The sequence below is a fragment of the Thermochaetoides thermophila genome (genome assembly GCF_000221225.1).
Source record: "Thermochaetoides thermophila DSM 1495 unplaced genomic scaffold scf7180000011819, whole genome shotgun sequence".
NCBI classification, from domain to species: Eukaryota; Fungi; Ascomycota; class Sordariomycetes; order Sordariales; family Chaetomiaceae; genus Thermochaetoides; species Thermochaetoides thermophila.
The window spans coordinates 948,893-974,008 of NW_006383035.1; the positions used below are offsets into that span (position 1 = coordinate 948,893).

General features: G+C 52.9%; 7 protein-coding genes across 7 annotated transcripts; 2 read left to right on the top strand and 5 right to left on the bottom strand.

The window, feature by feature from the left end:
- Positions 1–426: 426 nt before the first annotated feature.
- On the bottom strand, positions 427–2,529 carry CTHT_0050000 (putative iron-sulfur protein; the record flags this gene model as incomplete). Its single annotated transcript, XM_006695285.1, has 1 exon — positions 427–2,529. The coding sequence occupies one exon, from the start codon at positions 2,527–2,529 to the stop codon at positions 427–429; it is 2,103 nt and encodes a 700-aa protein (XP_006695348.1).
- Positions 2,530–3,355: 826 nt separating this feature from the next.
- Positions 3,356–5,598, bottom strand: CTHT_0050010 (putative microtubule motor protein; the record flags this gene model as incomplete). The annotated part of the gene is made up of 2 exons (XM_006695286.1): positions 3,356–5,331; positions 5,388–5,598. 2 exons carry the CDS (start codon positions 5,596–5,598, stop codon positions 3,356–3,358), a joined length of 2,187 nt encoding a protein of 728 aa, XP_006695349.1.
- A 559-nt stretch (positions 5,599–6,157) lies between these two features.
- Positions 6,158–7,463, top strand: CTHT_0050020 (uncharacterized protein; the record flags this gene model as incomplete). Its single annotated transcript, XM_006695287.1, has 3 exons — positions 6,158–6,377; positions 6,425–6,468; positions 6,606–7,463. The coding sequence occupies 3 exons, from the start codon at positions 6,158–6,160 to the stop codon at positions 7,461–7,463; spliced, it is 1,122 nt and encodes a 373-aa protein (XP_006695350.1).
- Positions 7,464–11,938: 4,475 nt separating this feature from the next.
- On the bottom strand, positions 11,939–13,556 carry CTHT_0050030 (putative transcription factor; the record flags this gene model as incomplete). Its single annotated transcript, XM_006695288.1, has 3 exons — positions 11,939–11,963; positions 12,363–13,414; positions 13,485–13,556. 3 exons carry the CDS (start codon positions 13,554–13,556, stop codon positions 11,939–11,941), a joined length of 1,149 nt encoding a protein of 382 aa, XP_006695351.1.
- A 1,077-nt stretch (positions 13,557–14,633) lies between these two features.
- Positions 14,634–16,522, top strand: CTHT_0050040 (cytochrome P450 monooxygenase-like protein; the record flags this gene model as incomplete). The annotated part of the gene is made up of 6 exons (XM_006695289.1): positions 14,634–14,852; positions 14,900–14,936; positions 14,994–15,227; positions 15,771–15,780; positions 15,864–16,416; positions 16,472–16,522. 6 exons carry the CDS (start codon positions 14,634–14,636, stop codon positions 16,520–16,522), a joined length of 1,104 nt encoding a protein of 367 aa, XP_006695352.1.
- Positions 16,523–16,786: 264 nt separating this feature from the next.
- Positions 16,787–19,692, bottom strand: CTHT_0050050 (endo-1,4-beta-xylanase-like protein; the record flags this gene model as incomplete). Its single annotated transcript, XM_006695290.1, has 8 exons — positions 16,787–17,195; positions 17,322–17,437; positions 17,506–17,672; positions 18,290–18,294; positions 18,344–18,614; positions 18,668–19,250; positions 19,301–19,386; positions 19,443–19,692. 8 exons carry the CDS (start codon positions 19,690–19,692, stop codon positions 16,787–16,789), a joined length of 1,887 nt encoding a protein of 628 aa, XP_006695353.1.
- Positions 19,693–21,540: 1,848 nt separating this feature from the next.
- CTHT_0050060 (uncharacterized protein) lies at positions 21,541–23,205 on the bottom strand (the record flags this gene model as incomplete). Its single annotated transcript, XM_006695291.1, has 5 exons — positions 21,541–21,874; positions 21,927–22,254; positions 22,304–22,567; positions 22,617–23,047; positions 23,102–23,205. The coding sequence occupies 5 exons, from the start codon at positions 23,203–23,205 to the stop codon at positions 21,541–21,543; spliced, it is 1,461 nt and encodes a 486-aa protein (XP_006695354.1).
- Positions 23,206–25,116: the final 1,911 nt, after the last annotated feature.

Consider the following 25,116-nt stretch of genomic DNA (forward strand, 5'->3'; position numbering starts at 1 on the left):
AGCACCTCGCTCTCAAATAACCGCATCCTATTCATACACTGCGTGGCAGTACTCTCCGCAGTCCACATAAACAACCCTCTATACCACTTTCCACCTTCCGAATAACCCTATTACAAGTCAACCGTGCAAAACATCAGGTGAGAGGTTGATCGAGGCGCGTGTCTGGGTAAAAGATGTCGGCTATCTCGATGTGGGCGCAGCATCTCAGAGTAAGCTTATGCTATGGGCGCCAAGGGGATGACTAAGGCGCTGACAGGTGCCGTGCTATTCTGGGGAGATGCTCGAAAAGGACTGGCGCATGATTGTGAGTAAGCACAGAAAAAACATTGTAATTGGCACAGGTAAACGACCCAGCAAATGAATAGTGCAGCGATTGTTGCCAAAACATCATGCATGGCTAAGCCAACTCCTCTATCTACCAGCCGTCTATTTCTTCTCCTCCGCCTTCTCTCCCTCAGCTGGCTCTTCAGCAGCCTCCCCCTGATGCAGCATCTCCTGCGCCATCCACAACTCTGCATAAACCCCGTCCCGCTCCATCAATTCCCTATGACTTCCCTGTTCCACAACAACACCCTCCTTCAACACAATGATCAAATCCGCATCATAAATCGTCCTCAACCGATGCGCCACAAAGAGTGCCGTCCGCTTCTTCTCCTTCACCACTTCATTAATATTTGCCATCAGCGCCTGCTCGGTATGCGTATCCAAGGCACTTGTGGCCTCATCAAAGAACAGCAGCGGCGGGTCCTTCAGGATGAGCCGTGAAACTGCCAAGCGCTGCTTCTCTCCTCCCGAAATCATCAATCCCCTCTCTCCAACGCGGGTCTGGTACCCGTGCGGCCAGGAGATGATTTTCTCGTGGATATGGGCTTTTTGCGCCGCGGCGATGACTTGTTCTTGCGTGGCATTAACGTTGCCATAGCGGATGTTGAGTTCGACGGTATCGTTGAACAGGGGGGTATCCTGCGGCACGACGCCGATGCTCTTCCTCAAACTCTCGAGCGTCACGGACTTGATATCCTGGTCATCGATAAAAATCTTCCCTTGCTGGGGATCGTACGAGCGGAAGAGCAGCCGCAACAGCGTAGACTTGCCACACCCTGACGGCCCAACCACAGCAACTTTTTTACCAGCTGGGATGGTCAACGACAGGTTGCGCAGGATCGGCCTGTCGGGGTAGTACCCGAACGTCACGTTCTCGAAGCGGATTTCGCCGCCCTTGGGGAGGGCCAGGGGTTTAGCGTTGGGTGCTTCGCGGATGGTGACGTTAACTTTTTGCAGATCGAACAGCGTTTCCATGTCGAGGAGGGACTGGCGCAGTTCGCGGTAAACTGATCCTAGGAAGTTGAGGGGGACTGAAAGTTGGAAGACGAGCTGGTTGATTAAGACAAGGTCACCGACAGAGAGGTCCCCGGCCAGGACGCCTCTTGCGCCGAGCCACATCATTAGGGTCAGGGCAGACGAGAAGATGATGTTCTGCCCGGAGTTGAGGAAGGCCAAAGAGGTAGCGACCTTGATCGACGAGCGTTCGTACGCCTGCAGCGCCTTGTCATACCGCGCGATCTCGTACGCCTCGTTATTGAAGTACTTGACTGCCTCGTAGTTGATGAGACTGTCAACTGCCACCGTACTGGCGGCATTATCCGCCGCATTAGCCTGCCGTCTAAACTTTGTCCTCCATGCCGTAGTTGTAATAGTAAACGCTGTGTACGCGGCCATAGTCGCGGCCGTAATTGCCGCAAACTCCCAGCCAAACTGGTACGTCAATATCCCGCACACCATGCCGATCTCCAGGGCAGTCGGCACAATATGGAAGACCATGCTCGTCAACAAATAGCTAATCCCCTTGGTACCCCGATCAATCGCCCTCGTCAATCCGCCGGTCTGCTTACTCAGATGGAATGACAAATCCAAATTCAACAAATGTCCAAACGTCTGTGTCGCGACACGTCTAATCGCCTTCTGCGCCACCGACGAAAACACCGCATTCCTCAACTCCTGACTTACCACCGCGCCAATCCTGCTCGCGCCATAAGCAAAAATGACAGCTCCGGCAACTGCCGAAACAGTCCCTCCTACCGCGGCGACGTCGATGTTCAGCCTATCGATAATCTCCCGGAAATAGAATGGCACGTGTACATTGAGCACCTTGCCTCCCACGAGGAGGGATAGTGCGAGGAGAACACGCGCCTTGTCGGACCAGGAATCTTTCGGCCAGAGGTAGCGCGACATCTGTTTGATGATGGCCCAGTCTGCGCGGCGCTGTTCGGCTGCCGTCTTTTCTATCGTGGCTAGGGGATCCCCTGGAGGGGAGGGTTTCCCTTTGGGCTTGAGAGAGCTGGCATCTTCCTTAGAGGAAGTGGCAATCTCGGCGAGATTCTTGAATGCGCGGAGTGAGGTTGTGTGAAAGATAGCTTTGCGAAGGGGGGACGGCGAGGGGTTGAGGAGGGTTGAGCGACGGGCGCTGCATGGTCGGAGGAGCAGACCGCCACGGAGGCTAGAGGCTAGGAGGCGGGACCGAGGGGACATGGTGTGGTCATCTCGGGTACTCTAATAGCAGAGTTGATGAATGTTGACGTAGGAGCTGCAGTCAGCGATGGGAGCGCAGCGCTTCTGGTGAGCGGATTTGCGGCTTGAGCGCGGGGTCCTCCTTGACAGGGGGCGTCGCTGGGAAGCTGTAGATGTTGAAAGGGAAAAAGACAGAAGTCGGAATTGTTTCTCTTCCCTGAAAGTCCTGATTTGAGGATTGGAGCTTTAAGACCGAGCTCGAAATTGCGAAACAGCTCCGACGCACCAGCTCAACTCACGACGCTGCCCACGCCCAAGTGAATGTCGCAATCGAAGTCCCTCTTGCGCTGCTCGGCTCGCGCTGGATGCGACGTGGGGCTGGCGATGATGCAATCGGACCCTAGTCTGGTTACACCATGTGGCTGAGCTATGGCTGTGCAAGAATGTTGCTTATCGATAAAGTGGGCAGCAGATGGGGTTTATGTTGTTGGTGGCTCCCAAGTAAAACATCATGGTCATCGACGTCGTCACTAAAAGAGCGAGAACCAACATGAATAGAGATCTATTTGCCACACTGTTCTAACTCCAAACACCATGAACACCATCATGCAAATGTAGCAGATTCAACAATAAACTGACAACCATGACCATTACTCATTCCAACCTTAACGCCGCGCAATGCATGCATGCCAAATAACAAACAAGGCTGTTACAATACTCAGGCAATGTCCAGACCATTCCGGTCGACTCGTAATCGCTGTCAGACAAGGCAATAAGTTCATTGTAAGACTAGGTCACCAGGACCTGGTTAAAGCTGTTCCAGAGCCCTGGTGTCATGACTCCCCCCTTAGACCGCCAACCCCTCATAAGCCCTCTCTACAACCCTCCCCACCCCCGGAAGCTTCCTCACCTCCTCCAAACTCTTGACCGACTCCTCGCCCTTGTAAGTATTCATAGCGGTCACCAAATCCTGCGCCTTCTTTGCGCCAAACCCATGTAGCCCCTTAATACGAGCCACGTCACGGGAGTTGATGATGTCTAGGAGTTGTTGCGTGCGCGGCGAGGGGGGACAGTCCGTGGTGTAGTCGGAGGGGAGAGGCCAGGGTTGATTTTCTTTGTCGGGGACGACGAATTTTGATGTTTCGGTGTTCTTACTCGGGGCCTTCTGGGTCCTCGACTTCCTCGGCTCAATGCTGTTCTCTGGAGCATCGACGTCCATCCAGTCTTGATACTCATCCTCTTCCTCGAGCTTTTTCCTCCTCAACTTCTTCTCCCTCTCCGCGGCGCGCTCTTCCTCCTCAAATAGTGAAGGTAAACCCAACTTAGCTCTCAACCGCTCAATCTTGCCGACCAACCTCCCCTCCCCAGGAAAAACCGCCAACGCCTTCTCGTACCATCCCAACGCCGTGACCTCATCTCCACACTCCTTTGCTTGCTTCGCATTCAGCAGGCATCTTAACCCCTTAGCGCGCTCGGCGCCATCCTTCTTCGCAGCTTCTTCCTCAACCTTCCGTTCGAGGACCTCCAGACGGCGGCGGACGTCTTCGCTGAGCTGGGCCTGGGTTTCTAAAGGGGAGTGGAGTTGGCGGGAGGCGAGGACTTCGGCGACTTTCTTCTCGACTAGGGCTTCTAGCTCGGAGGGCGTTACTGTTACTGTTATATGTTGCTGATGTTGTCTGCTGCTGGCTGTGTGCTTGGGTGCTAGTGCACGCCGAGCAAACTTGATGGGGTGAGAGGATAACGTCAGGGGCTCGTCTGAAGGCCTCTTGGGTGCAAGAGGCAGTCTTGCTCCAAGGACTGCCGTTGAATTTTGTCTGGCCGTCGTCGTAGCCGTTGGGGCGGGCTTCTTGTCCACATAAACGTTAAATAACCTCTCCGGCTTACCCTTCTCCTTCTCCGTCTCTCCCCTCTCCTTCCCAACCATCGCCCTCGTAGCAACATTATGCGCGTTCATAATCGGCTTCAGAGGCTGTCTCCCCGTTGTCAACTCCTTTGGTGCCTTAAAAACAGACTCGTTCTTCACCTCCTTAACCTCAATCCTCTTCACCCTACAACCCACATTCAAGCTGCTCAGCGTATCCAAATGATACTTCCTCACCGGCGCTAGGTTAAGTATCATGACCGTCACACCCTGATTCTGGCCCAGCCCCAAGATGCGCGTCATCTTGCTCTCCCTGTACGGCACCCTCTGCTCTCCTTTCACAATTGCGTCGATACATTGGGAAAGGACAAATAGACTCTTATTGATCGCTGCTGATTCAACCATCCTCGTCTTGTCGTTCTCCGTGCGACGGTTGTCTTCCGCTCCGGCAAGGTCAATTGCAGACGCAACACTTTCAAGAACCATATCACTGGTTGTTTGGGTGATTTGAACACGGATGATTGCGTGAGATCGCGAGGAGTGGGCATTCAGCTTCGTCGCCGCGGTCACACGGTGCTGGTTGGCTTCGATGTAAAGCTTCTCAAAGTCCTTCAGATCGGCGCACTCCCTTTCTTGCAATCCAACCACCACTGTTTTCCCGTCTTTTTCTCTCAATGGCAGCCCCGCGGGCGTCCTTTTGTCCGGAGGAGTGAGTAGGTCATACACCCGGTCATTATAGATCTCATAGTAGCTCAGTGCGACCCGAACTGTAGTCTTGCCGGCAGAGTCCTTGGTGACTTTCTTTGCGCGCCGGAAGACTGCGCTGAGCAAGCGGGGGATGATACCGCGATCAGCAAGCCGAAGCCCGCCGCGCATGGTGTGCGTTTTGCCAGTACCAGTGGCGCCGTAGGCGAAGATGGTTAGATTGACGCCGGCGAAGAGGGGCTTGATGTGCGGTGTGACTTCACATTATTCATCATTAGCAGAGCAACGGGATGTTGACTGAGGGTGGGACTACCTTCGGCATTGAAAAACTCCTCTTGCGTCGTCTCATCCGTATAAACGCTGTTAAAACTGAACGAAAACTCTTCTGCCTCATTTTTGGGGTTTGGAATCTTCACAACGGTTAATGACTTCCCTTCAGCAACACGATCAGCGCGCACAATGATGTCGCTGGAGGATTCTTTGTCGAGAAGGGGGCGGATGCGAGCTACGACGCGGACGGACATTGCGCATGAAAGGGTAGTGATAATAGAGGGTATAATGGAGGGTATATAAGTGAGGACAAAGAGAGTACAAAAGGGGGTCGGAATGGGATTGGTGATTGGAGTGAGATTGCAATGCAGGGTAGGCGTGCCGTGTGCCGTGGCGTTAATCCCTGCTTTGCTGCGGTGAAGTTGGTCTGTCGTTGTTTTGCAGACGCGCACCACATCCACATTTGCGTTCTCCTTGTTGCCCCAGCAACATGATGCTTGGCAGTGTTGCGCTCCACTCCCGACCAGGATCAAGCTTCTCCCAGGGATAGTGAGACCAGCTCGCGGCTGTAAGATCTGCCGATTCATGCTCAGATTGCCAAGCTCCCTGAAACTCCTGGCCCGTGCGTGCCCCTCCACCACTCCGCCAAGCCTGGAATTTCGCGGGAATCTTGCCCGAGCTCGAACTCAATGAGCGACTTCACTCAACAACGTCGACGGCTTCCCCGACGTGAAAACTCCCCAGTCGCGACGCCACCCCCGGGCGACGACCTAGCCAGCTGATCCAGGTAGGCGTCTGCCTGCGGCAAGCATCATGAGCCGCATCACGTGGGCCCGGTCCCTGCGGCCTGTTTCATCACCATCGCCAACATTGCTGTCGCTATGGGCGCCAACTAGTTTTAGAGGGCAGTTCGTCTGCCGCCAGTGCAGGGCCAAGTCGATTCATATTGAGGCTGCGGCTGCGACGGAGACGGAGAAGACGAGGGAGACACTCAGAAGGGATTTGTATGAGTATGGGGGGCTTGGTAGTGCAGGTAGGTTGGAGCGCAGGGTTTGAAAGGGTTAGGGCTAACAGGGGCAGATGCCCGGTTCGAGGTGCTCGGCTCACCGTACTCGATTCTCTCTGTGAGTTTGTCCGCCTCGCAAAGATTGTATACCCGGCGAGGCACACTGGTGTCTGTGGCGGGAGATGTGGAAAATGTATGCCGTTCCCCTAGTTTCTATGTTCTCTCTACACTAACCTCTCATACTAACCTGTGCAGGTCCAATCAACACTCTCACTCCTCTCGCCCATTCCCCGCGCCCTCCTTGGCATCCCATTCCTCTACCAGCGCATCATTTCGACCACCCCAATCAACGCCTTGATCTCGACCAAGTCCCCTAACACCACCCTTTCTATCCTCCACCTCGACGGCACAACCGACTGGATCGTCGCTAACCGCTCCGCGTTGCTCGCCTGGACGGGCCACACTCTCACTCTTACGCCCTGTGTACAAACTGGTCTGACCCTCGCCCATTGGGGAAACACCCGTCTGACAGGGCGCGGCCTGGCTGCCCTCGCTGCCCCGGGCCAAGTCTACGAAATGAAGCTTTCCGAAGGCGAAGAACTGGTTCTACATCCCTCCCACGTGGTCGCTTATACAGTCACCAAAAACCCGCCCCTCCCATTCCGCTTCAAGAGCACGATGTTTACCCTCACCATCCCGACCCTCCCGCCCGTGGTACGCACCGCGGCGGGGAAGATGATTCCCGAAGGATGGTCCCGCTTCTGGGCTGCCATGCGAGATACGGTAACTTACAAGTTGCTTTCCCGTGTATTCTTTTCTCTACGAACGGCTGCGAGGACAACAATCTGGGGGGATAGGCTTTTCCTGCAGTTCAAGGGGCCTACGACGATCTTGATGTCATCGCAGGGAGCGAGAGTCAGGGATGTATTGACGCGGGAGCATGTGAATGAGATTGCAGAAGTTGAACCAGGGGCTGTGCAGATTGCTGCGGAGTTACCAGTGAAGGAGAGTGAAGAGAAGCAGGAGATGGTCAGGGTGAGGATTGCGCGGGTTGGGAAGGAAGGCAAGGTGACGTTTGAGGATGTGAGGGATTTGAATGAGTTTGTACGGTGATGGGATAGATGGGAAATTTTCTGTCACATGAGGAAAAAATGCGACGAGGTCGCGTGTATTTTTATGTAATGATAAACAGTGCTATATGTCTGTGTTTTCTGACACGTGGTTGAGTATCAATGGCACGTGAATGAACTTGCCACATTTTTGTTTGAGTTCTAATTGTGCAAGCCTGGGTTCAGCATTGTTGCCTTGCTTAACTCAACTGTCTGTTCGTAGATCACTTGAATGTAATTTAACATGCTCTCTCTGAACTTGGTTCTCTCTAAATGGGATGCATCACTCGGCTTTCCATTATCTGATCTTTTGCCATTTGAGCACTTCTTTTCTCTGAACGTGTTATTGATCTCTGGGCAGGCTCACTTCAGCTCTGTCCTCTGTCTGTTCGCCGACCACATAGCTGCCATTCTTCTCTAGGCATGATCCTTCAGCCTGAACGCACTCTTCTCTCTCAACATCTCTCTGGACATATTCTTCTCTCAACCTGCCTTCTCTCCGCACACATGCTTCTCTCAGACACCATGATTTCTCTCTCTTTTTGGGCGCATACTTAAACACCTCTTCCACCACTCAATCTTCCCTCCTAAATTCTCCCGCATTTAACAAGGTTGAAGAGGACAAGACAACATGATCATCGTCCTCTTCAACTTCCTCCTCCTCCTCTGGGACAAATCCTCCTACCTCTTGTCCCTTCCTTCACCCCCCTCCCCAGCCCCTATGATCCATTGGACGGTCGCTCCCTCTGGGTCATCACCGCCATCGTCATCCTCTTCCTGTCCTTCTTTATGGGTGCCTGCGTAGGTGTCGCCTTTGGCTTCCTTGTAGGTCGCAGCGTAAGGGACGGTGTTTGGCTCGAGGAGGATGAGTTCAAGCGGGAGTTATGGCAGGTTTTTGGCTGGCCGAATCCGAGGGAGCATTGAGGGGGGGATGTTCCCTCGATAGCATATACAGCTCCTCCCTGTTCTCCTTCCTTCGCCTATGCCAATGAGACTGTCTCTCGCGGGCAAACGGCAAAACTGGGTGAATAGTTTTGCGACGAGGCCTTTGCCCCTGGCAGAGTGCTAGATGCATCAGTCTTCTCGGACCAACTGCCAAGCAAGCTGTTCTTGACGAAACGAAACCAGTTACCACACCCACGAAAGCGGAGGACACAATGTTCTGTTTGCTGGCGACTCCGTCTGGAGACGATTCCACCCTCGCAATATCCTACTTCAGAGCCTTCGGCCCGCCAACACTATCACTATCGAACCTGCTCCACGCCTATTTTTCTATCCTTTCAGGGCCCTTTGCCCTCTCATACTATCAACATCGAACTCCTTTCTCCCTAAGCACAACTCGTTGCGAGGGCTTGCGGCCAGCCCATAACACCATTATCTAGGCGTCTAGCTAGGGGCAACGACCTTCCTTGGCTCATCAATGGAAAGAGAAGAAAATGATAAAAGGGAAGGAGGGAAGAGAAAATTATCAAAAAGAAACAAGTTTCACAACACCGGGCCTTAACCACTCCTGCCACGGGCAGGGGAACCCCTGGTGGAACATCACTTCGTTTAATCGAAGTACCTGCAGAAGAATGCCCTGTTAAGGGTATTATCCTTAACTTATAGAGGTCTGGGCTCCTTAGCCACTGCACTTGGCTCTCAATGTCGGAGCGAAGCTGCAATGGGAGCCCAAACGCCTGGGCGTCAGGGCCTCCCCCCAGACATGCGTGGGTGGTGGCAATCTAACAAACCCCCTTCGGCCCTTTAGAACGGGCACTCGGCCCAACCCTTCTTCGAAGGTTTTTCCGACAATGCTTTTTCCCCTGGCTGGCGGAGGCCCGGGTCACGGCGACTTCCTGGAGTACCCTGTGCGACTCAATCACCCCCCCCCCCCGAGGCGATTGAGGAGAGTCCTCCTGGACTTTTCCGTTATGCTATGTCACCAGACCGGAACCAGTCGAGCATGACACATCTCACGGGGATGTACATGCGGATAACTCTCCAGGCAGTCGTGATCAAGAAAGCTCTTCTCGTTGGGCCTTTTCAACATGCCTGAATATTGGTGACAGTCAACCGTTTGGCAGCCAGAATTCAAGCATGCTGATGGATCTTGGTCCCCAGGACGGACCGGACTGGAATGATACGCCCAGTCAGATGTCACAGCCCTCTGCAGAAAGCCAGGTTCGGAGCCCAGAGGATCAGGTACTTGCTGAGGCTATAAGACGGCGGGAAGAGTAAATCTTGGCAGTAGTCATCAGCATCCCGTTTCGCAGAAGTTATATCGTATCTGGCGGCCAACTGCCTTGACCATCCCCGGCGACCCGAACCTCTGGCTTGGCTAGGGCTACCTCCAAGTCCTCTCAGACAACGGAAGATCCCACTCCCTAACATAGAATCACAGTGACGATCGAACAATCCTCAGGCCAGCCTGTGGGATGGCCCCTCAACTAAAACCTTCTCCGCTCTCTTCGACAGAAAGTGTCTGGCTGGATAGGTCGCGGAGGCATCTGGACACGGGGACTTCCCGGAGTACCATCTCAGGCTTAACCACCCTCCAAGTGCAGTCAAAACTTGCCCTTGTGGTTTGGTGGCCCCCAGAGATCACTTCTTGAGATGCCTGCTCTCGGCCTCCAATAATCCTATGGCAGGATGTCTAAACCCCAGAGCCTTTTGGCACTCGTGTAACGGGTGACTTGGCCTGGTGCAGGCAGGGATCGACAATGGGTCAAATGGGTTAGATGATGGCCACTGACGATGTGGGGTGCACAAAGAAGTCAATTGTTACGTGTAATAATCTTGGTCCTCAGTGTCCTTACGTTGGAGAGAGGAAAGCCAAGAGAAATGCTTCATCGTGTCCAAGTAGCTCCCTTAATAAAATCCCTTTGCCCTCGTGAATACGGTCTCCTGGAATCTTCAGGGTCTTCCTCAGCATGGCAAGGTTATCTAACTCATTCTTGCCAACCCCTTATATTTCCCGGGCTCTACCAATTAAATATGCCCTTCTCAGCTTTGTGTCACCGGTGTTCCAGATGTTGGCTGTCAGGGATAATTTTTCTCCTTGGACTGTCGTGTCCATGTGACACTCGCACCACTGAGGCAGAAAGCTCGTGGCAAGAACAAGGAGAGTACTCCAATACCTTGGCCCCGGGAGTTGCCACACAATTGGATACGCGCTGCTCGAGAGACATACCTCTTCCCGTGGCCCTTCGCCGGGGAGAGAGGGGCTTGGGATGCAACCTCCCATGGAAACCTGCAGACCGTTTGGGAACGGTAATGAGGATCTCCGCATGTCTGCCCGTGGGCTGCATCGGTATGTAGCTGGGAACGCAACGGGGGCATCCGGTAGCTGTGCCAGTTGTGCCGCGTACACGAAGAGGTGAAGCCGTGTGGTGGAAATCCTCGGTATAAAGAACTTAGAGCGGGTGGCTCTTGTAGAGATCACAGAAGCGCTTCCCGGTGTTGAGGATGGTCCCTCAAGTTATGAACAGACCAAACGCCGTGAACAATTTCCTACGCCACCTATTTTGGAGACAGAATCTGCGCAAAAGAACGCTCCAACTGCTACTCGTTCCGGGAAGATAACCTCTCACCACGCTGGATAACGGATTGTGTAGAGCGCCCCAAAAGAATAAGGTAATATTCTCCATGGTTACGGAGCCAACTCCGTTGCATTCAGTGTTCTCTTGCCATAAAGTGAGAGGTAGGTAGTAATGTCGTCTTTCTCGGGAGGCATTCAACACACAAAGAGCTGGTTTAGTATCAACAGAATACTTATGTTGGCAGTTTGGTCCCCAGAAAGTGTTCTCACTGCCTCTTCGACGATAGCGTATCTGCCAATAAGATGGGACCAGGACTCTGTGGGCAGGTTCTGGTGATAATTATTAATGACACTGTTGGACTGACAGTGACGCGGGAGCACTGGTGCCGGCACGGGACAATGTCTCTTCATTGGCCGGCTGCTTCGCAAGGAAAGAGCTGGGCATCGAGACGAAGAGATGGATGATATTTGTGACATCGGCTTGTGATTTAGACATCATGGATGCTTAAAGGAGTCGGATCTGTGCTGATGATTTGCTGGGAGAGAAGGGAGCATGGAGATGGTGGTAACCCCATTGCATTTGGCGTTTCTCAAGAGCGATCAAGGCATCGGGTGTCGTCGTGGTCAGGTGCTGGGAGATGAGAAGATGATTCTTGCTGGGAGCAAAGGCTCGAGGAATGTTTGGAGAAAAGCCTTTTTTGTGTGTGTGTGTGTTTGTGTTCTTTTGTCTAACTAGAAATTAGAGTGATCTGAGAGAGAAAGGGCGCACCGTGTTGAGAGGAAAGTACTTGAAGGAGGTTGCGAGAAAAGCTCTTTGGTTGTTCTATTTGGTTAGGGTACTACAGTGGAAGTTGCCGCGAGTTGGGGAGAAAAGGATGGAAACCTGCTTGAAGAAAAGGGCTTGAAACAGTTGGAGAGAAGCCCTTATATGTTCTTCTGTCCAGTGAGGTTATCATGAACTAGGAGACACGAAGGGGTGCCTTGCTGGGAGGAAAGGGATTAGATATGATTGGAGAAAAGCTCCTATTAATAATTCTTTGTCGGATAGACTATTGTGATGGATGAGAACTCGAACGAGGTATGCTGAATGAGCTGATAATGTCCGTTAGTAACATGAGCGGGAGATTGGACAAGTCTCTCTGCTTTGCATCATAGCATGGCGTAGCTTTAATAATATGCCTTTCTCCCTCTGTCCTCGACCGGACATGATGCCGTGTGTTTGGACCGAGTTACACCTTGTCCCATCCTCGGACCCTCCCAACCTTTCATCCCTTACCCCCAACCCACTCCATCGCCACGGTCGAATGCCTTACCCAAGGCGGCATCATACTCCTATGTATATCTTTTAATACAGCCCTCGGCCACCCCTCCAAAAACCAATACCCCTCTAACTCTGCTGCTCTAAACACAACACAATAATACGCCAGCAGCGCCAACGCAGCCTGACTCCTCTGCCTCAACAACCGTACCAGCTCATCCGGCATCATTATCGGCCAGATGGCAATCATTCTATACATCGGATCCCTGCTTCGCTCCACAGACATCTTGATTGCTTGCAGCATGCGGTTAACCTCGGCACGGATAATGCTGCAGAGGGAGTCCTTGGACTCAAGCAAATCGAGTAACAATCCCTCGAGAGCATGCGTGACCCTTGTAAGGACCTCAGGCGTCTCCTCTGCGCCCTGGCGTAGTGTGACGAATTCCGACAACGGCCCATTCTTGATCATCTCCCTCGACGAATCAAGCACTATATTAACCCCCTTAATAAGGAGGAATATATCGACCAATGCATCAACAGTAAACTCCTCCGTCCGGGACGGATCAGCCGCCCCAAGAGAGGCCATAAACAGCAAACTTGACGCAGCAAATAGGGCGTGACAATTTACAGGCCCGATTTGTCCTAGGGCGGCTTGCATCCCGTTCAGGGCTAAACTTTGGTGATGAGATGCGCGAAGGGACCATTGTTTGCGGTTGTGCGGTTCTAATCTAGCTAGATGGCTTGCTGAGATGCTGAGGAGCTGGTGTAAGAGGAAGGGATGTCCGAATGCTTGGTTCGGGACCTCAATCTGCCAGAGACGGCGGATAGACGGGTCGTTGCGGAGAGAAAGGGCTGGGAAGGTGAGAGAGGTGGTCGTGGTGTAGTGGTGCAGGAGTTGAAGGTCTGTTACCCAATCTTGGGGATCTTGTCCTGGGGCTGGTATCGCTGGAACAGGCACAGGAGTACCGGGGTCGATAGGAGGCGTAGATGAAGCTGTTTGGGTGTCGAGGCCATGGCTTTCGGTGGGACTGGCGGAGGAAGTGGACACTCTGAGCGGGCCGGGATGTGGAGTCGCGGAGGAGGATGACCGAGTCAGCAGCCTGGTCCCGGGCTCGGGGTAGGTGCAGGAGACGCCGTGGCGGGCGCAAGCTTTGCAGATGGGTTTGCTTTCGTCGCACTGGGACTGTCAGCATCAAAAACGAAGTATGAGAGTCAAACGGGGATGACCCCAAGAAAGAAAAACACACCTTGACGCGCCTCTGCTTGCACCGAAAACACCCTGTCCGAGATTTTGTGTAGCCCAGGCGCAGGCGACCCATTATGCATTTCAAATTATGTCCCTTATCTCAGTTCATGTGACTGGACAATGATTGCTGGTCATTAGAGCCGCAGACATAAGAAAGCGAAAGCGAAACCGAGAGCCCAAGTTCTGCGGGGTTACTACGGGAGCTAAAGCAGGCACAAGCGCGATGCAAAGCAGCTGGGGTCTCAGCGGGTCACGATCAGTGAGAGGAGACGTGATGACGACATTGGTTATTGACGCGCAGCCAAAACACATCCCTGCTGTCTCGGCAATAACACACGAAGCAGTGTTACCCTAACCCTTGGATTCGCTTGACTCGGGGAAAACATCAACAAATCCCTCCCTGCGGCATTCATCAACATCTTGGCCCCTGGTTTTGAGAGTCGGGGTTGCACTCGGCCGCGTAGTCTCAATTGACCCGAGATAGATGACCGCCTAAAAGTCCCCAGTCTTGAAGCGCAAATTGCGATTTGCTGGGATGAGATAGCCGAGCCGTCGTTGCATCAAGGTAAGCTCTTTCTGCGGAAGCTCCACCTTCTATCAGCTTCATCGAAACGATTGCCAAGTGTCAACTCGAAGACTGAATCTCAATTTTTCATCTCATTTGAGCCGACAATCAGAAGTTTCACAGTTCTATTCTATTTTTATTAACATATTTTTGCTTTCATTATTCGTCATCAGGTTTTTCATGAGTTCCCACTCAGGCTTGGGAAGTTTCCCGTGTGCCTGACTTCAGTGCAGCCAACAAGCTCACAGTTACAATCACGGGGTCTCCCTTACATGAATTCACTATAGCGACGTCCATGCAATCTTTGTATCACATTAACTGCCAATGATTAATTTTAAAATCTGTGATCCCCGAAGCTGTGCATCGCTGCTACCTTCAATGGACCGCTTTTGTGACTTACTGCATTCCATCTTGGCTACCCATGCAAATGAAAGATGCGACTTTGCAAACCCCCCAAATTCCGTGCCTATGTAGATGTGGGAAGGAGGGGCATAATCTGAGGTCTCTATTTAGCTCCCGTCCCACTCTTAAATCTAGAGACTGACCTCACTGGACACTTCTGGAAGTCATTGAACAGCCACCGAGATGGTGCTCCTTCAAACCATCTTTGAGGTCCTCACGACCAAGATTTTCATTATTCTGCCTGCTATTTGTGCTCTATTGTTAAGCTATTATGGCTTGAACAATGCCTTTCGTCTCATTCACCTCGCCAAGATCCCCCTGGCCGAGAAGATCAGTCGAGAAAAACAGCATCAAGCATTCCTCACCAATGCCAGAGCCCTGGCTATCCAGAGATACTCCCAGGTATGTCCATCAACTCTCTCCTTTACAGTGTAAAACTGACAAGCCAGTTCAAAAACCGAGTCTACCGCATCTTCACCTATCGCCGTAAGCTCCTTCCTCCTTTCTTCCTCAACCAACTTTCCTCCTGACTGTTAATACCAGGTTACCCCATAATCGTCCTCCCCCTGTCCGAACTCAAATTCCTTCGTACCCTCCCTGATACCGTCCTCTCCTTCGACGATGCCATCGCTGAAGATCTCTACGCACGCTACACTGGCATGGTGGTCGGCCACCACATTATTCAACACTCGGTAAAAACACGTTTGACCCCCTCTTTACCTCGTTTGAACCCCCTGATCGCAATGGAAGTAGCCGACGCGCTGGAGAAGGAGTTAGGTCATATTACGAATGATAAGGAATGGAGGGAGGTGTTCATTTTTCCTATACTGGCCCACATTGTTGCTAGGGTGTCGGGGAGAATTTTTGTGGGTCCAAAGTTGAAAGGTGATGAGGGGTATTTACAGGCAGCGGTGATGTATACAAAAGAGTTGATGGATGCAAAGAGGGCGATTGATAAGGTGAGGCCGTGGTTACGGCCGTTTGTGGCGAGACGGTTGCCTGAGGTGAGAAGGTTGTGGGAACGAGTCAAGCAGGTGCAGGGGTTTTTGAGGCCGGAGGTAGAAAGAAGGTTGAAGATGGAGGATGAGGGGGGAGAGAGGCCGGACGACTTTTTACAGTGGATGATTGATGAGATGAGAAGAGGGGGGAGGTGGAAGAGGTATGAGGGAGAGGAGATGGCGAGGTTGGTGTTGGGGGTTATTTTCGCTAGTATTCACACGGTGGGTCTCAAAACTTCGTTTCTTTATGTTTTTTCCTCTGTCATCTTTTTTCCTTTTCTTAAGAAGAAGGATGCTGACACTCGCCAGACTACAATGACAGCGACCAACGTGTAAGTTCCAATCTTTTCTCACTCGGAACCCCTTTTGCCCCTCTCCCCCCTTTCTATGCCAAGGCTAACTGCTATATCCCCAGCTTCTTCGACCTCGCGGCCAACCCCCACCACCTCCCGACCCTCCGGTCCGAAATCCAGTCAGTCCTTGCCTGCCATAACAACGAATACACCACACAAGCCCTTCAGTCTCTCAAAAACCTCGACTCTCTCCTTAAAGAATCGTCACGCCTGCACCCGCCCGGCATCGGCGCCTTCACCCGCAAAGTCCTGACCCCCTTCACCCTCCCCTCAGGCCAAACCATCCCCTCGGGCGTGTTCATCGAAGTCCCTCAGTATGCTACCAACCGTGACCCGGAGATCTTCCCTAATCCGGATGAGTTTGATCCGTGGCGGTTTGCACGCGAGAGGGAGAAGGCTAGGGAGAAAGGATTGGCTGAAGAGGCGGCGCAGAACCAGTTTGTGAGTGTCAGTCCGCATGGGTTGACGTTTGGGTATGGTAGGCATGCGTGTCCTGGTAGGTTTTTTGCCGCGAATGAGATCAAAATGATTGTGGCGCAGGTGGTGATGGGGTGGGAGTTAAAGATGCCGGATGGGGTGCAGGGGAGATGGGAGGATCTTTGTTTGGGGGCGGGGGTAAGTATTCCTGAAGATGAAGGTATTCAAATGGGGATGATACTGACTGGAGTAGATTGTGCCTGACCCGACAAAGTCGATTTTGATGAAGAGGTTTCGGGCCTGAGGATGAATATGAAGCGCGCGAATTATCGATTGATTATGACATGTAGACCTGAGGTCCGAACACTTAGATACAAATTTGTGTTTCGCTTTTGCTGCCTTTACCGACATTAAAACTCATGAAAACAGCTTCTTAGATCATCCTCAAGTTCTTTCACTGATCTTTCTCTTCCAAGAAACACTGACAGCAGGTTTTTGCGTTCACTTTTTGAGTACATGTGTCCTCCCACTCACTGTTCCTTAACACCCCCTCTCCATGCTCCTCCCCCTATGCCTCCGGAAACTTCCTAAACATATCCATCAACTTGTCCATCGGCGTAGCCAACATTCCCGCCGCGGTCTCATAAGGCGGGCGATCCGGTGCACTCGGATGACTCCGCGTTGGAACAAAATGCTTGGTCCTATCAAAACTCCTAGCCAAACTATCCGACGTCCCTGCATCCACATGCTCCTCCAGAGCCGGCAGGTCGTCTCTTTCTTCTTCGCGAATGTGTTGGGAGAGGACTTGCCACAGGGAATCGATCGTTGGCAGGAAGTTGCTGTCACTGGGGGACATGGATTGGAAGTCGTGGAGTTTCTCTTTGACGATGCGGTGCTCGGAGCGGTCTTTTTCCGCCATATCGTGTCCCGTAGACGGTATGTGGCGTTCGAAGGCGGGGTAGACAACCAGTTCCTCTCTACACACACACACATAGGTAGATTAGTGAGATAGAAAGTGAGGACAGGGCGCAAGACACGGGGTACAAGAGTCGGAAAGTGGTGTTCCCGAGACACTTGAGGAGGGACAACATGTGAAGACTTACGCAACCGAGTGCCGAGCTAGCTCCCACACAAACTGGTTCTGCCAGCGGGTTTTCTCATCGTCGCTGCTGGAAGACTTGATTTTGTTGTAATACTGTTCTAGTTCCCGGTGGTCGCGCTGCACAGCGTCACAAGTCAGGAACTCATGCGAGGCATAAGATGTGAGAAAATCGGGAAACCACACACCTTGATACTGTCCGATACCCGCGTAGCTACGGCGGTGGGAATACGGGCAGTGCCCTTGAATGTCTCGGTGGTTTGGTAGCGAACGGCCGGGGCCAGGAAGGCCCGGAAGGGTTGAAGGGCGGTTTTGGCAAGAAGACGACGAGACATGGTGAGATCAATTGAAAAGCCTGGATTTACGAATGAGAAAAGCTGTGTTTATGCGCAAGATCGTTTACGATTGAGGCCAAGGACGGCTAATTGAAAGGCTTTAAGCATTCTAGTTGCCCTTAGCCAAGGTCAGTCATGACGCACACTGTCCCAAAACGACAACATCAAGCGGAATGGCCCCTTGGAAGACGTCATTGACTCAGCCAACTGTGAGATGTGGCTACCATGAATGTGGATAACTTTCATTCCTCCAGTTTCCATATAAGACTGACTTTTAAGGTCTCCTGAGTGTTCGAAGCAGGCGATGAAGTCATAGAAGGGCCTAGCTTAGCCCCTGAGCCCCTGAGCCCCTGGATGACATCACATCTAATCCTTAGCCCGACCGTAAGATGGTCAACGAGCCGACAAGTTCAGGAGCTGGCTCACAATCCTTTGAATGATGCTCCAAAAACAATGACCGTCAAACGTGATTCATTGGAGATATCCAAATGTATTTACAATTCTAACGTCCAAATAAATACATACGAAGGTGTCGGCTTAAACCCGACAAAAAGGTTAATCCCCTTGCTGTTTTTCTCTCCTGTCCACATCCTCATTCCCGCCTCCTCAGTCGAATGTCTGAGAGGTGGGAACTTACAGGCACTGATAATACCAATCGTTCAGCTTAGTGCAAGTCCACGGGCTCTGGCACCTAGTCGGCCCAGTCCAGCCGATACCACCGCACTGGCCCCAACGAGTCTGCTCGGGCTGAGCGGGAGCAGCGGTTGTGGTCGGCGCAGCGGAGGTGGTGGTTGGACGGACGCTGGTGGTGGTGACGGTCGCAAAGGTGGTGCTGGTAACAGGCAGTGGGTTGCCCGTAGCCTTGGCGGCCAGCACGGACGAGACGGAGGTCCATGCGGGCTTCTTGTTGAAGTTGCTGTCGTAGATGAGGGCGTCGCCGGCGCCGTTGAAGGTGGAGGGGACTGCGGAGCGTTAGCATCTATCTTGGTAAACGTTGAGTTGCGAGTGGACCTACCCCAGCTGTATTTATCAGTGAAGCCCCAAACGGTGATACCCACACAGCCCTCGACGTCGAGGCAAGAGCCGACGACGTTGGCGTAGTCGTTGCCCTGCGTGACGAGGGCCGAGCTCGAGGCAGGCAGGCTCGAGTGGCGGATGTCAATTTCGGTGTACGCAACCTCGACGCCGAGGGCAGTGAAGCGGCGGAGCACAGTAGCCAGGTTGCTACGGCTAGGGGTGCTGCCAACAATCAAGTGGCCCTGGAAGCCGACACCATCGATGGGAGCGCCAGCGTTCTTGATAATGCGCACCAGCTCGAGCGCCCTGTCGGTCTTGGCGCCGTTGTACTCGAGGTTGTAGTCGTTGTAGTAGAGCTTAGCGCTGGGGTCAGCGGCGCGGGCGGCGCGGAAGGCGATGGCAAAGTAGTCGGTGCCGAAGGTGCGGTAGAAGACGGAGTCGCGCCAGTTGCCGTTGTCGTCGACGGCCTCGTTCACAACGTCCCAGTGGTAGCACTGGCCCTTGTAGTGGCCCATGACGTTATTGATGTGCGTTTCGATGACACTCTGGAGAGTGCTGCGCGTCCAGTAGCCAGAGGAGACCTGCACACGTTAATAGAGGGTTTGTCAAGATGAGAGATGAGGAGGCTTACCCAGCCCGGGAGCTGCGAGTGCCAAACCAGAGTGTGGCAGCGCAGCAGCTGGCCGTTGGCCCTAGCCGCGTTGGCCGAGATATCGCCTGCAAACTGTCAGCATTCACAGTTTTGCTTAAAAATGGGCTGAGTTAAGACGCACCGCTGTTGTAGTTGAAGTTGCCGCGCGACGGCTCGGTGGCATCCCACTTCTGGCCGTTCTCTGGAACGACCTGTCCGAACTCGTTCTTGTCGCTGATGATGCGGCGGTAGGTAGAATCCGAGTTGTAGGCGCTCTCGCCCAGGCATGTACCGAAGTACTCAAGGCCGGCGGCCACGGCCAGGTTGTGAAGCTGAGCGTTGACGGCGGCAGGTGTCGCCAGCAACGCCGCGAGGAGGGCCTTGGTCTGCATCTTGATTACCTGTTCTCAAGTCGATTGTCCTGATCTACTGACGAGGAGGAGCCAAGGTGAGGAATGGTAGGCAGAGGAGGCTCTTATATTCGCTGCCACTGGCTGACAACCCAACTTCTATCGCCCCATAAAAGTATGGGGTGCGGAATCCCCGCGCCATGTCTGCACTACCTAGGATCGTCGAACGCTTGCAGAGGTGACATGCGCCTGAGCCGGCGCCAGGGGTCTAATCCCAAGTCTCGCTGCCAAAATGCGGCGATTCGGCCATTAGAGCCGCCTGTAATGACCTTGATCCCCAGTTTCCCTCGGAGTCTCCTCCGTTGTTTGCAAATCGGGAAGCCAAGACCATGCCAGGGTGTCGTGCATCTGCCTGCACCTGGGCGCAAGTATGCCCCTGGTGGCGGTACGCACGCCCGCGATGTCACCCCGTTGACCCCACAGCATTGCCGAGCCCCTTAATCCCGAGTTGTTGTTTGGGGCTGCTTGCTTGTATGGTCCTGAAGGGCGTCATTGAGAGTGACATGCTCCACGTGAGGGCATTTTAGCCTGAAGTGGCGGGCTACTACCTCAGCGCTTCTTGGCATCGGAGAGCATATACCGAGAGCCGCTGACGAAAACGGTGGCGAGGCCGAGAGAACAGCAAAGATGCGCTGGCGTCTGCAGAAGGATCGATTTGTCGATGCGCTAGCTGGATGTTGTGTTAGCAGAGCATGACGCGCCCTGAGAAGGTTTTTTGGTGGGAACTTTGGCAGTCACGGACGTCGAAGCCGCCGGGCCGTCTGAGGCTCAAGCTGAACCACTCGTTCGGTTTTGCCCGCACAACGTTCGGTCTTGCCTAGGACGGTTGGCATGGCATGAAGGCGAAACACAGTGATCGCCAGGGCCAAGAAACGAAGCGCTCTCGCTTCGGGTTCGCTATCATGCCGTCATTGCCAATTGGCGCGCTTGCCTGAAGTCTCCAGCACATGGCTTTAACATAGGATTACTGCTGTGTATACCTAGTCTGCTGTCCATGGTAGCATGGCGATCTTCCATGCGAGAAATGTCTAATAATAGACGTACTTTTTGAGGCCGTGTGCCGATGCATCATAGTTATTTGTTTTCCATAGGGATCTGTTTCCTTTGTTCATCCCGTTTTTTCGTCATTAGCCGCTCAATATGAACATGTATTGGCGAATGCTTACCTCGACTTCCGGGAGAAGACAAGCTTGCGAAAGAGTTGCAGTCGAGCAGTGCCGACGACTCCACTGACTTTCCCGGAAACCGACTGGAGCTCGCTCGTTACAGCGGAAAAGCAACACCACATAAGCGGGCGAACCAGAGGACACATTTAGTAAATAAAGGAACAGATAAAAAGGATGAGGCACGACGTGTACGGACATTTTATTAGGTTGAACTATGTACGAGAAAGAAAACGGTTGAACAAACCGACACATGGTGCTGACAGTGATGAGGGCATCGAGCCAAGTTCCCTCAAGGACAAGTAAGTCACGACCTAGATCGCCCGAGCGCTGATGCTCTGTTCAACTGCCCGCATCGCGCTGGTGGGCGATGAGACCGTGCTGGTGTGTCGGTGACGGGGCCCTGGCTTTGGTGGAAAATCTGGCAAAAAGCCGGTGGCTTGCCAAGATTTCTGGAAGCCGCAGAATCGAATTTCTGCGGGCAACCCCACTATGGGGCAAACAGAGTGGACCTGCTCCACCTCAACGGGCCGGACCCCGCGCACGTGACGCCCTCAGGAACACCTCTCGGCGATGAGGTCATCTATGGGGCCGACCTTCCAGAAACACACCGGCTTCTTTCCCTACAAGCTCCGTCCATCACACCCAAATTCCCTCAAGAAGCACCTTACACGGTGATCTTCTCGTGCGTATGGCCACACAGCTTCTCCTTACTCACTTCCTTTTCAACATCTGCCCACCTCCTGAAGTTCTTCACTATCTGGCTGCGCGAGTTCGGGTTCCGTGTGAATAGCTTCCTCTCAGGCACGCCCTCTAGGCTGTTGGCAAATTGAGCCATGGCTCGCGCCGCGGCCTTCGTCATCAGCGTCAACGCCTCAAAGTCAATGTTGTTGATGTTGTCGCAGTGCTGGTGGTAGCACGTGTCGAGACCGGTGTGCCCGAAGATGGTCGGGATGCCCAGATTTACGAAGCCGACGTGGTCAGAGCCGCCACCCATGCCGCTGTTTACGTCAGCATCCCGTCTTGAAAGAGAATGGGATAGACGAAACCTACCCTTTATACGCGCTCTTGCCCTTCGACACAAGGTAATCCACCAGCAAATCGCCGCCAATGCCGCTGTTCTCATCCACACCAATGCCGTACACCGGGTCCGGTGAGCCGATCATGTCGTAGTTGAAATAGTACTTGATGCGGTTGACCTCTTCCTCGCTCAGCTTGGACGTGTAGTAGAGTGAGCCTACGAGGCCATTCTCTTCGGCACCCCACCAGGCAAAACGGATCTTGTGCTTGAAGACGTCGTAGTGGGCAACTGCCGTCAGGATCTCGAGCAGGCCAGCGCTTCCGCTACCGTTGTCGTTGATGCCGGGGCCGGCTTGGACGCCTGGAGAGTATTAGTACTGAGTTGGTGAGAAAAAAGGGGGGTTGCATACCATCTAGGTGAGCACCAAGCATAACAACCTTGTTCGGATCGCCCTTCTTGGTCTCGACGATAATGTTCCACGACTCGCGCTCCTCGATGATCGAGTCGACCAGCAAGTTGACCACGACTTCCTCGCCGGCGGCCAGACGGGCTTGCCAGGACTGTGCAACGTCGAGGGGGATAATGCCGACTGGCACAGTCTCGCCAATACTGTCAGCGCTCAGAGTCGGGACAGAGTAGCCAGTGCCGGGGTCCTGGTTATACAGAATAACACCTGCTCTCGTCAGCCTCTACCTCTCCGCCTTCACAACGACGGAACTTACCCAACGCCCCTTTCTTCTTAGCCCACCTTAACTTATCCGCCACCGCGCAAACGCCCCTCTTCACCAGCGCCAACTTCCCCTTCACCTCCACACCCGCCCAATGATCCTCTAAGCACATGCTGCCCCTGGCATCATCGACCGGTGTATCCACCAACCCCGCGGTAATCCCCCCCGGTAGCGGCGTAGCAGGGTTATACTGCGGACTAACGACGTACACATCTTCCCCATCAGGGCCAGTGACCTTGATCGCATTCGTCTTGTCGTAAGTGTGGTTGAATGGCTGGACGAAGGTGTCAAACTTGTCCGCGAAACGGATGCGTGCCCGCTCAAGGATGAAGTCCATTGAGGCGGCATAGCCGGGCTCGCCGAAGGCGCGGTTGCCGCCATTCTTTTCGGCGATGTGGTTTAGGTGCCAGATAACATTTTGAAGTCTGCAGGGTTAGTGAACTGGTAATGGAAGGGTTAAAGAGGGGAGGGGAGCAGACTCTCTCTCTTGGATGTCGGCCTCGATCGCGTCGGGAGTTAGGATGCGCGTGGCCCAGGCCATTTGCACGGCCAGGAGTAGGATTGATGCTAGTGAGGTCTTCATCTTGACAACAATTCTGGACCTGCTTCCTCCAATATGTCTTTGCCAAAACCTGTCCAAACAAAAAGATTGAAACTCGTTGAGAGTTTGGGACCTCTACTGTCCCAAGTTTTTTCCTTTCTGCAACCCAAACAAGCCTTCCAGACATCCATCTTCAAGTACAAGCCCTTCTTTTAAAGCTACGATAGTGATCATCTTGATCATTGTTATCCAGCATCATCCCACCGTACGGCCCGTACAAAATGTCACCTTCCAACTCCAATTGCCGCGGGTCCCTCAGCGCCAAGCCTTCTTCGTTGCGCTTTGTTGTATCACCTTCCCATCTGGTGTAACGCCCCTGACCGGTAAGCTCTGCGACCTTCCAAAAGGTATTGCGCTAGTTGATGTGAGTACAGAAAGGAGTTGGAGAAATCACGTTAGTGAGTCACTGATATTGTGCTGTTTGGTAGCCTCCTACTAGATGTGTTTGGTGGTAGATTTCAACTTCTGCAGTCAGTAGTAGTTTGTATTCCGCGTTGCTGTTTGTAAGACCGAGGAATTGCCCAATGGCGATGGAGGAATTACGGGAGCACAACAACGGCTCGAGACTTGTGGGTGGTTGTAACGGTTAACGGGAGGGATAGGGGTTCATGACGGCATTGGAGAGGTAAAATGTTAGGATCTTGCGTGCGACATTATTTATCATGTCTTTCTCCGACTTTTGCTGTCCGTTGAACGATACTTTCTTGCTGTTGCCTGAACCTGCCCATTAGTTGACGTGCTCATGCTTATGTGTGCAAACCTGTTCTCAAGCTCCCAGTCTCCATGCTATCCAGCCATTGATGTTCATCTCCTTCCCTAATGACAACGGCTAAGAAACCGCCCATCTCTCCATGCTCAGTCAAAAGATAACCCTCCTCCTGTGGTTCTATTCTTGGTCTTGGCCCTTCCAAGAAGAATACTCAAATCCATCTTCTTCCTCGCCAAGCACCTTCTCCTTGCACTGCTCACAACTTTGCACTGTCTTTCTTAACCGCTTGCCTTGGTGTTGAGGGAGTCGTGAGGTGGGCGAGTTCCAGGGCAGTCGTGGGAGAGGGTAGCATTGCTTTACTGGTTGGATGATAATTTGTTCGAAAGAGCAGCAAGCGCAGATAAGGTGGATGATAGTGTGGCACATTTTGACCGATTGGAGGGTGCCAGCTGGTTTGGAGATTCGTCCAAGGAGAAGCGGGCAAGTAGTCGGGGATGGAGTGTTGCTGGAGCAGACGATATGTATGTGGATGGGTCGTCATCGGTTGCCTATCATCAAAGAACAGATGCCGGCGGTAGTCAAAAGTAACTTGCAGTCTTTCAAAGAATGTCACATGGACACGACAGTCCAAGGAAAGGGATGTCCCCGACTGCCAACACAAGGGACACCAGAGACAGGATGATTGTGAGCGGCGCAAATACGTGGTTGATCCCAGAAGATGTCTAGAGCCGGATGACCGAAGAGAATGAGCCATATGGCCGAGGCATGATGAGGATTCTATAAAGGAAGCTGCCCAGTCATGATAGACTTCCCTTGGTTGTTCCTCTCCCTGACACAAGGACACTGAGGACCAAGAAAGATTATTACACGTAGTAATTGACTTCGCTGTGCACCCCACATCGTCAGTGGCCATCATCTAACCCATTTGACCTATTGTTGATCCCTGCATGCACCAGGCCAAGTACCCCGTTACAAAGAAGAAGTAGTCTTGAGAGAATTTAAGAGACGGAACAGTATACTGAAAGAAATTACCCGAAACCTCAACAGAACAGACAGTTCTGACAATGGCTCAACATGCTTTGGTGCTCTGCATTTTCTTTGATACTCTGGCTCCTTTGCTAGGTTCCTCCTTTTCAGGCTGTTCACGCTGTTGCTATTTACTCCAGAAACGGACTTCATCCTCG